The 11657-nt window shown below is 37.3% G+C and overlaps 1 protein-coding gene across 1 annotated transcript in view; it reads right to left on the bottom strand.

Moving 5' to 3' along the window:
* Positions 1–3525: 3525 nt before the first annotated feature.
* LOC137607769 (protein lin-28 homolog A-like) overlaps positions 3526–11657 on the bottom strand; it is a 9898-nt gene continuing 1766 nt past the window's right edge. The window contains exons 3-4 of the mRNA XM_068333727.1: positions 9155–9333; positions 3526–3760 (exon numbers count right to left, since the gene is read on the bottom strand). Of these exons, the coding sequence (XP_068189828.1) occupies positions 3526–3760; positions 9155–9333 (414 nt within the window). The remainder of the gene's footprint in view (positions 3761–9154; positions 9334–11657) is intronic.

The raw sequence follows: 11657 nt of genomic DNA on the forward strand, positions 1-11657 counted from the left end.
TGTTTTCCTTTTGTACATTTATCTGTACATACATTCATATATTAACATATATACTTATGTTTTAGGCACCTATTGTCTACGATTGGACGTGACAACTATTTTCATAGGGGTGACAAAGTTTTATTTTGAAGGAAACTCACAACACCTCCGGCCTCACATTAAAACACATGTGGTTAACTTTTCGGGTTTCCCTTTATTTTTCCAGGGTCCCCCTAAATACCGAACTGTCACTTAAAAGGGGGTTGCCACAATGACATGAACAAACGCATAAATCTATCCAATAATCTCACATCCATTTCTTGCCATGCATGCAAGAAAGCTTACGATCCACGCACAGAGATAACACCAGTGGTGAGCTGTGACACAGAGCCTTGGTATCCTGTGAGAAGAATTGATGGAACAGAATCTACAGCACCAAGACACACAGGAAGGCCTCTGCACCCTTCTCAGTCATTCCAGCGCCCCTGGATGTTCACCTCCTGGATCAAACTTCCAAGCCACATTTCACCCATGACCAAAGATGGCTCAATAGATGGCATCATCTGGATGGATAGTCCACCAACAATACTAGTAGAACTGACCGCAGAGCCAAACTCTGTGACACAGCTCTTACTTCTGAAATCAGATTGGTGTTGGTGATATCCATCCCTGATATTAAAATTATAGATTTTTAAGTGATAAGTCATCATAGATAGAATTACTTACAGAATTACTTTACTTGGACAGAGCACCAAAAGCCTAAAATACGAATCCAAATATGATTTTTGCATCAATGCCTGGCAGTCAACAAGTTTACACAGTAACAGACAAATGAAAAACAATATTTTTGTTGGACTTTTAATTAACTGTTGCTGAAGAATCAAGCTAGGCAGGAGGATGATACAAATTCATAGTAAAAAAAAAAAGGATACAGTACGTACACAGTAATTTTATACCTAGCATGGAAATCTTTAAAGCAAACATTGTCAGTCTGCACAGTTATGGTAACAATGGAAAAGAATACCCACACAGTCCACTACTCTGGTAAGTTATTTGTGGAATTGTTAATACAGGTCAAACTGAAAGCATCACTTTGGTCTTAAGTACACAATCTTTCATTATAACTGCAGCAACAACAGTCAGAATAAAGTCTGTGAGGTAGCACATATAATAAGAAAATGAACTTAAAAAAGTAATAAATACTTGAAGAGAAAACTTCATTCACAATTTTTACAATATATTCAAAACTGTTGGCACACTGCCTTCAAGCAGGTCCCAAAATCACACCTGAGGTAGACTTGTATAGATTTTTGACAAGACCAGTTTTGTCTTGGTCACACATAAGAAGCTAACAACAAGAAACAAGACAGAACTCTGGGACACTGGCTATAACATAAGGATGAATAGACCCCATTGCATTATGGTGAGCATTATGGTGAACTCAAGCACATAATGTGGTAAAGATCCCTTATGAAGATCAATACTGATGCTTTTAAGCATCGTTTGTGTTGTTTGATCAGTCGACTCAGCCGCCAGGCCCCTGAAACATGAAAAAGCTAAATCCATCTATTTAATCTATGTACTAATAATCATGCAGACACATTTTAACACATCAATAAATATATAACAAAAGAAAAAAGATGGTTATGTGAAATAATAACATCATCTTGTGACTACATTATACTGTGTGTGTGTGTGTGTGTGTGTGTGTATGTGTGTGTGTGTGTGTGTGTGTGTGTGTGTGTGTGTGTGAGAGAGAGAGAGAGAGGGGTGGGGGGGTGGGGGGCTGATATCAGTCCCATTATCTTACTCTACAAAAATCATGCATTTCCCCAAATGATAAACTTCTTCATCTTACAAAAAAATCCAGAGGTGCATTAAAAATTTGGAGCATCCAGTTCCCCCATCTCAAAATCTTTTTTTTTTTTAAGTAGGTCTTTTTCCTGTCACACACTTTCAGTTACATATCTTATAACAGCAACACATTGCTTATTCTGACCCGTCATACAGACGGCGAGGTCCAAAACCGAACACTTCCTTCAACTCTCAAAGGTTGTCACAGTGTTGGTGACTCTGTTTTGAGACAGCACATGATGCCCTGGGTTAAACAAGTTACTGCTTAAACAAAGTTCTCCCTGAGTTCTAAATAAATAAACTCTAAGTTAATGCTGTGCTTTTCAGTCAGAAGGTAAGTTTAAGCACATCACATCCTTGTGGTATTCCGTTGCTGTTGAAAAGATGAATTGATAAATCACAACACTAGTTCAAAAACATGATTTGGGCTAACAAATGATCATTTTACTCTCTGAATAAATAGTTAATCTGTCTGCTCTGCAACAACCAAGTAAATGATGTGGAAAAACATCCCTGATGTGTGTGAACATTCCCTCAAGATTCCTTCTGTTTCCCAGACTAAGTCTGATATACAGTACAATCAACATTGGTCTTGCATATAAGTTCAGACAATCAAATGACTTCTTGGTAATTAAGACAGAAACTTCTTCACTCACGGAAAATGGAAGGAGTCATAATAACATTGAAATGATTTCTCATAAAGGCAAAATATTTCTTTTTTACTTACATTCACATGTGGGATTGTTTCAAGTTTGTTAATAAAAATCAACTTTCAGTGCAGTGTTAGGGCCCCTTTCTGAAAAATAAATAAAATAAATAAAAATAAATGTTTTGATGCTGAAATAACTATCTCTGAAAAATGTCAGTCACTGTGTCCCCACCTTGGTTAATACTACACAAATAGTTAAAATGCAATTATACAGGGAATTTAGTTTTTTGCAAAAATAAGAAATATTGGAATATTATGAGAATTACTCTGAGCATGATGCAATATTAAAAGATATCTTCAGCAGTCTTTCACACAAATTACTACATTTATTTGTTGTATTTTTCTTAATTAGGAAAATGTTTTTTACTCCCATACAGTGACTCTTACATATGATCTTACTTCAGAAATCACAGGAAGTCATCTTGTCCTATCTCGTGGCAAAATAGATTTTAAATTCATTCTCCTTTCATGAACTAGACAAGGGTTTGACTGATGTTTAAAGGTCATTGCCCCTATTCTCAAACCAATGCTTCGTCCACACTTTTTGGTTTTCACCATATTGTTCACGTCAGAAAGTCGGTGAGAGCCTTTTATTCAAAGACCCTCTGAGAGCACCGACTGCTTTATGTTACATTAGAGTGGCTAAAGTTTGTTGGACCTGATGGTGGACAGGAAGTCTAATGTTTGCTAATACACTAACACACCAACAGTTGACACCTAAATTAAATGTTACTAATTGCACATGATTCATTGGTTACGACATCAATTATTTTTTCACACACCCTGTATATTCAGCGGTTTGGATTTTTGCATTAATGTTCTTGTGAAAAAGCTCCATCAGCAAGCATATTAGGGCATCACCTTTAAGAAAGCAAGTCTGATTGTTTTGTTCTACGCTGTGACAATGATGACTCCGATCCCATCGCTCCAGAAATAAAACCTGAGGTAGATCCTTCTGTAGGCAGTTCTCTGCTGAAAAACCCTCAGTCACACTCAAAGTGTTCAGAGGGCGCGACCCGACTCTGCTCCTCTTCGTGGGCTCTCTGAGTGGTTCCCTGAGAGCCTGCAGACGGATGGTGATGATAAAGTTGCTGCTGCGCTTTGACTGGACAGTTGGCAACCATGTGGGAAACGCTCTGGCAGAAATGGCACTTTTTGGGCTGAGGTGGCAGCTGACACTCTTTGGCATGATGACCGGGTCCTCCACAGTTGTAGCATCTAGAATTTCGAAAGACGAGAAAGGATTTCATCAAAAGAGAATATTACTGCTTTTATTTCACTTATTGTGGTACAGCTGTAGAAATCAGCATTCACAAACACCGTGTGTAAACCTCAAGGTTTCCTCTCATACAGCATTTGACTGCATGCAGCTCTTATTGACCCAGTGATGCACTGACTTCGTCGAGGGGATTGCACTGCGTTCTAATGGTTTTCATTTCTCCCAGAGTACATTCATCAACATGCTTTTTGTGTCAGAGGCAGAATGGGATAATAATGATGGCTGGGAAGCTAACATCAGTCCAGGTCCATATTCACAGCAGACCTCTAGACTGAAGGCTTGTGCTTTGTGAAGCCAGTAAGATATTTTTCGGGCTACGTAATAATAAAACAAAAACCAACCGGTCACATAATAAACTGAATCTGACACCAGCTTCAAAGGTTAGTCCATTGTACTTGGCAATGGGAATGAATAATTTTGTGGCCCACTAAAGTTCTTATGTTGACTTCTGACTGGACTTTTATTTTTTCCGTCACAAATCTCAGGTGGCTCCAAGTAACAGTGGCTTTTCCACCTAACAGTGGGGAGTATGCAGACTGTTCTCACTCATTCATTTATTTTCTGCACCTCTTCTGTGGGTATGACCACATAGAAATACAGACAAGCATTCTCACTCACAATCATACCTACAGTTAATTTTGAGTCATCACTTCAACTACACTGCTTATTTTTTTGGTGGTGGGAAGAAAGTGGAGAACCAGAAGGGAACACAGAAAAGTGAGAGGTCCCTGGATGGTTTAAAGTGAGGCCCTTCGTGCTGTGAGACAACAGTCTAATCTCGGCACCACTGTGTCACAGTATTTCCACATACAGCACGTGCATAAAAAAAGACAAATTGAAAATCATACGTCTCAAAAAGACTTGTGGACAAAATTTGTTATTACATGTTTACAAAAATGAGCTCAAACATGATCAATTTGTCATTTTTTAGAATTTCACTGTTGTCCATCTGAGAAATTATAAAGCTTCAAACAAACTGGCCCCAATTTTGTAATTTTTTTCCAAAACATCAACACTAAAAATACTATAGAAGAGTTGTATGCGTGAATTTTTATGATTTAAATTATTGGAATGTACGTAAAGGTTTTGACAAAATGACATGACTGTTAATAGTCCAAACAAAAACATGATTACGGTGACATTATGAGCTTTCACCAGCAGAGGGCAGCGCAGCACCGCTCTTCAGTCTTCAGCCATGACCCCAAAAGTGTGAGGGATCCCATTGGAGGACAGCTGTAGGGAGACTTCAGTAAACTGATCTCTGTCAGCTGATGGGACTTCGCTTCTGTGTGAAGAATGATGTCTGTCTGTCCATTTTACACCACCAGGATTTTATGACTTAATCATAGTTCTGCCCTACAAAGGCAAAGGCATGATCTAAAAAAGACTTTTTTTTTTTGTTTAATTTTTTTTTTCAAAAATACTGTATCTTCTCTTCAATGTGTCAGAGTAGTCCTCCTACTACTGCATTTTTGTGAGTTATTGGGGTTTTTAACAATTTTTTTGTCATGTTTACACACAACAAAATGCTGTTTCTCACTTTTTTTTTCTTTTTGGTGTAAAGTGGCGAATTAAAAAAACTACGCTGTGCTCGGGTCATTAGTTGAACTTTTGTTGAGTTTATGTTGCCTCTCCCTCACTTTCAGCTGGCTTCATTTGAATTGCACCGATTGGATTTAAGCAATTTAAGTCAGAAAAGATAATGACAAGTTCTCATATTAAATTAACAAGCTGGTTTTGAATTTATTTTACTTAAAGATGCTTTTTAAACAAGTGGAGCCATATTTACTTTTGGAGATTATGCCACCAAAGCCAGGTCATGATTTCTTCTATTAAAAGTGTGAATTAATTCCTGCACTGGCGATGGATTTGTTTATGCCTGCAAATTCATTCTTTACATCATCCAGCCACAACATGGAACCTTTAACTTAACCTCAACACACAATTAAAGTTTGTTAAAAAAAAACAACTCTCATTTTCCATGATGAACCTTTTAAAAGAGAGGTCTGTTTTTTACGCCTGAATAAATAATACAAAGGAAAGAAATGACATTTTTCTCAGAATGGTTCAGCACTACATTTTACGGCAGATGTTTGAACAGGTTGATCTTCACAGTCTGTCTGTCTCTACTGAAAAAAACAGTTTTTAATCTGATTTATAAGACTTTACCTGTGGAGGCCAGATGATGACTCTTCACACTGTCTCAGTTCACAAGGAATCTGTCATTTTGACAGAAATGTGTGAAACTATAATGAGATGCAATCAATATATTATCCTTCTATTCTCCTCTGCTCAACAAGCTGATGTGATCGAGTCTTCCTGGAGCACTGCTTCCAGTAAATCTCGTCTGTGAATGCTAACAATCAGTAGCTGAGTGAAATCCTATTGGTGAATTCATTAGGGTGGGACAAACAAGGCCCAATACAGTGTGACACAAAGCCACATTCAGCACTTAAACAGGCAGGCTCAGCCATTGATTTATTTACATATGGACAACCTGGTTTTCTGTGGTGAGGACAACATTGAATGTCTAACTACAAAAAGTCATGGATTTATTAAAAAAAAAAAAAAAAAAACATTCATCAAATTTGGGACAAGGTTTAGGCAAAGATCATGAAATTTTGGATCAATGCAAAACAGGTATGTGCCCAAAGAGTGTTGTTATTTTACAAAATCAATTTAATTTAAGTTATTTTGGGAAGAGTAAAGCACCAACAAAAGGTATCATTTTTGAAAAGCAAACTTGAGCTTAACGCTACTCAGTGGCTAAGAGATGTGCATGTTCTCAGCTTCTAACAACAATATGACAAAAAAGACACTGAGAGGCTTTGATGTTTAATTTTTTAACATCAAGGCCTCCCAAGTGTCTTTGTCCTCATATTGTGTTGAGAACGTAAGAAATTATGTCAGCTTTTTAACATAATTTCGTTACAACATCAAAAATAAAAGTTGCATTTCTTTTACAGCAGTAAAATTCAGCGTGTGGCACAAAGACTGATGATCTCCAGACGGAGGTCTGGATCAGCTCACAACCGACCACCACTTCCTTCCTTTCTCCTCCTTCACTCCCATCCTCCCCTCCATCAGGACTCAGTATTGATCAGTGGCCACGAGGATGTGAGAGGAGGTTCTTTGTCTCAATACAAGAACCACCTCTGACCTCTGACCCCTGCTCGCTCCTCAACCCCTCCTCCCACCCTAACCCTCCACCTCATTTGCACACCCCATTGTTGCTATGGCAAAGACCTCCAACCTCTCTCAGGCACCTACATCTGTTATCAATTAAATGGATAGGCTCCTTTCCTCTTCTGAATTCGACATTTATTTTTGGGAGAAAAGAGGGAACATCTGAATGCAATCAAACCAACAGCGGATAAAGGAAGTTGTGGGATTATTTTTATCACTGCCCGCCATGATTAATGAAGTTCTACCTAATAAGATGCTATCACATTAATAACTTTGTCGGATCTTAATGGCTTCCAATCTGCAATTCAAACTTTTTTTTTTCTGAAGTTCTTAAAGTAGAACATCTGAATATAATCAAATCCAGCAGAAATTTAGAGGCAGGAAGATGTGAGATTCATTTCATCACTGCCAGCCATGATAAATATGCATATCTACAAGATGCTATCAAATTAGTAGCCTCACTGCATTTTAATCACTCAAACAAGCTTCAAGCAGAAATAAATTACAAAGTCTGCTATTAGTGTTCAATCATAGTTTGTGTTTACGAGCAAAGAGATAAAGTGATGAAGCTACAATATGGGCGGGAGAGGCCAGGAAACAAAGCCCTGGGGGTGAAGAATCCCAAAAAAAGATCATACAATGTATTGATCTGCATCATTGTGCTGCTACACAAAGAGCCAGAATCTAGTCAGAAAAAAAGATGTTTTGAGTGAGAACGCTCCATTTAGTTGAAAAGAGAAGTTCACTTGTTTAAGTTCAGACACAAAATACAAATATCTCCATTTTAATGAGTACATTTTATTATCTTTTTTTAAATAAATGACTGCAGATTCTCAATTTTCAAATGTTTTCCTGTTGTTTTGGTTTCTCGCTTCTTGTTTAAAGAAGAAAACAATGACAATTGAAGATAATCAAAAATATGCAGATGTGTTCATTTTATGAAATGTTTTAGGCCTGAATAAATAAATATTTACTGCATATTTATTATTTTAATCAAGTCAAAATGAATTGGAAGCAACATTTCCCTTTTTTTAGTTAGAAATAATAATTATTCAATCATTGTATTTACATATTTGCAACATTTTTATATTTTCTGGAACTATGTGGCGTTTCTATGAGCCCCTGCAACATCCCATTTCTAAAACAAATTGAAAATGTAAATAAAAGCTTCACACTATGACATGTTTTGCAATTTGGATTAAAAATATTTCTTGAATTCATTTTGACAGATAGAAAATAACAGTCGGATCATAACTTTCCTCATTTTACATAATGACAATCAAATATATGTGCTGTCTTCTGAGCATAATATATGAAAGATAAACTGTGTTGAATAAATTTAATTAGGGAACACAAACTAGACTTTGCAAACCTTCACTAAACTTAAATTTCTTGGTTTATGAGTGGTACAATTTCTGGAGTGGAAGTTTCCGATCCTGTGTTGCTGTTGTTGTTTTTTTTAATATTTCATTTCATGCACAGATTAAACTAAGAAGATGTAACATACATTTTGTCAGCTTTCTGTCAGTCTAACTAACAGAGTTCTTAAATCTTATTAACTTTGAAATTGTTTTGCATCATAGAATATGTTCAGATTTCTAATGTAACAATAATAATAATCACGTACTATGGGATCTCATGAACATTATTGTGTCTGAATGAGGAATATGCATGAACTAACATATCAAATATGAGGTCAGCAGCCACTTTATAAACCCTACACACTGTTGTCATGATGGGTCTGTAAAACTAGACCCATCAGTACAGATTTCTCCTACATGGGAAGAAAAATACAGTAAAATACTCCTAAACTCCTGAAGTCTTCAATAGTCAGATGTATTGATATATTCCTCTGCTGTAGCTGAGACACCTCAAAAGTCTTAGATGTTTGGAAATATCTTTGTTTTAAAGACATTCTTCCATAACTTTGCTGATATAAATCCCAAATGATAATAGATACAGTATGTCAAGAAACTGAAGTTACAACACGTTCATGTGTGAATGCCGGGATGAGGGACAGTCCCAGGTGTTTAGCCCTTGCACCTAGTCTCAAACTGGGGTGACCACACCCAAACTTCAGGTCTATATTTTACACAGACATGAGATTATAATAAATGAGCATGAGGATGTCCTCGGTTTGGACTTACCTGTCTGCCTTAGAACGTTGTTTCTGGCCACTTTTTGGTCTTCTCTCGCTGCCCAGACATGGTGCTCCATTGGGCCCAGAAACATACACAGACTCCAGGCCTTTAGACGATCTCTTAAAGGTAAATTCCACAGGCTCACCTTCCCTCAAGCTGCGGAAGCCCTCCATGTAAAGTTTGCTCTGTATAAAAGATATCACATATGGTGTTATTAATAAGCTTAAAGTGGGACTCTTGAGCCTTTGACAACTGTTCTGTAAATCTTTTGAGAGAATAGTCTCTTGGAACCCCCACAACAATATCTTAACCCTGCATTTTGGGGGTCAAATTGTGGATTAAGCTAGTTTTGAACCAATATTTCTTGATTTGGTCAAAATGTTTCAAACTGGTTTAAAGCAACCCTGGTACCCATTCAGTGTTGTTTGAAAAACTGTAATGGAATGAGCTGATGAACCTAGTGGAGAAGTGATCAACTAAATAGTAAATTCAATCAAAAGTTGGCAGAGACAAAACTTTGCACCAACAATTTTTTTCTTCTGTGAATAACAGCAAGAGGAATCTAATAATCTGGGTGATAATGTAGGTTATAATAAGATGAGTCAAATGTATTCTTTACAATCCAATCCTGCTGACAACCGCGTTGAAACACAAATGCTCTCACACACCCCTCCTTCTCATCTTGTCTCCAAACAAAGCTCCAAAAGCATTCCTTTCCCCAACACTTCCCTCTTCTTTCTCAGCAGCATCACCTTCAAGCAGCCAAAGACTCCAAAACGAGTCCATCTGGTCAAGTCTCCAGATGACCATTACTCTGGAAGATGCTGTGAAAAGACATCAGGGAGGAGCGCATTCCTGGGATGTCTACCAGGAGAGGTGACTACAATATATGCATCGTGAGAAGAATGATTCACCAAACACACACACTATCCGCTAAGCTTTCTATTCATCAGCTTTTAAGCTGAAGTACTGAAGATGAATATTAGATATTACCCAGAGAACACACAAACAAGTTACGATACCACAAATAACCTGACCCTGACTTTTGGCTGCCAAATCCAACCATCTCCTTCATCTTTCACAACAACTGACTTCCTCAGCTTCCCCATCATTATAACTACATGGATTTCAGAAAACTGGCTATGCAGGCATCATGCAGTATTAGATCATTTAAAGGAAAGATTTTTTTCTTAAAATAGACAAATTTGACTATGTAACATTGTTATTTGAAGCTTGTCCTGCGTTCAATCAGTCTGTAAAAGACTTAGATCCCAATCGAAGTGACAATATATTATTTATACCCCGTTTAGGTTGAAATAGTCCATGTAGCCTCAATATTAGAAGTTTTAACTTTGTTTTCATTGCTTCTATCTTTTGGAGTAATGCCCTGTGTTCTTGATTTATTTAGGGGAATGCTGCATTCTTGTTTCAGGATATACACCTCTTTTCTTTACTCTTCAGACTGACAGTATGCATATTCTTTGAGCTGAGGAGTACTAATGACACAATAACCAGGACTTAAGATATCCAATAAAAAAACAATGTCTTCCAGTTTGGGCCCCATTTATCATAAATAAATGCTCAAAACATCACAGCCTCCATCGCTGCCTCAGCCATAACAGACGTGGAACAGACAGACGTCACACATCACCTTTTTTGAGTTCATACAGAATTTTAAGTGGAAAAAACGCAGATGCAATTCCCATCTTAAAATCAATATGACAAAGATCCATAACTTAAAATTTGTCTCCCAAATATCTTTTTAGCTATTTAGCTGATGATGACGCTGACAACGGTCCAATATGATTACCAAAAACATGTCTGGAACCTTTATGCTCTCTTTCATCAGATGATTTACGACGGCACGGGGGCAGGTAACCCGAGAGGTCTCCACCAAACGCTTCTTCTGGGAGGTGGGACTGACACTCTGGACTGGGTGGGCTCCCTGATGCTTTAATGACTTTATGACAGGAAGCAGAGCTGCACAGGAGTGGAATGAGCCTTGTTTTCTCTGTTTTGGCCTAAACCCCCTCCTACAAGTCTACGAGTTTCCACAGCAAATATCTGTCTGTGATAAGTGAGTCTGTTAGTCTGCGTTAAGTGAATGAGGCAGTACTGACGTGGGTAATGGCTGACTTTAAGATGTGTTAATCTTCAGGTAATTTTACACACAACAAGAAAACACACTTAGTCCTGTGAAACCTGGTCTATGATGTGAGAGAAAACTGCAACACATTGTTTCCTTGAAAAGGAAATCTACATCTTTACATTTAAGAAGTCTGAAAATTTCAATTAAAAAAAGTAAAATTTTTCAGTGGATTTTGAAATTACAGGCTGATTTTTGTTTTAAATCTCAGAAATGGTCATTGGTTTCATTAGCAAATGATCTTCAAACAGATATATTTGAAGATACCTGAATTTGTGACAGCTTTTATTGGGAGGGAAAAAAGGGGATATCTTGTTCAATGCATTTTAAGTTAAATCACATGCTTGTTAACATATACTGTAA

The sequence above is a fragment of the Antennarius striatus genome, chromosome 14, assembly GCF_040054535.1.
Source record: "Antennarius striatus isolate MH-2024 chromosome 14, ASM4005453v1, whole genome shotgun sequence".
NCBI classification, from domain to species: domain Eukaryota; kingdom Metazoa; phylum Chordata; class Actinopteri; order Lophiiformes; family Antennariidae; genus Antennarius; species Antennarius striatus.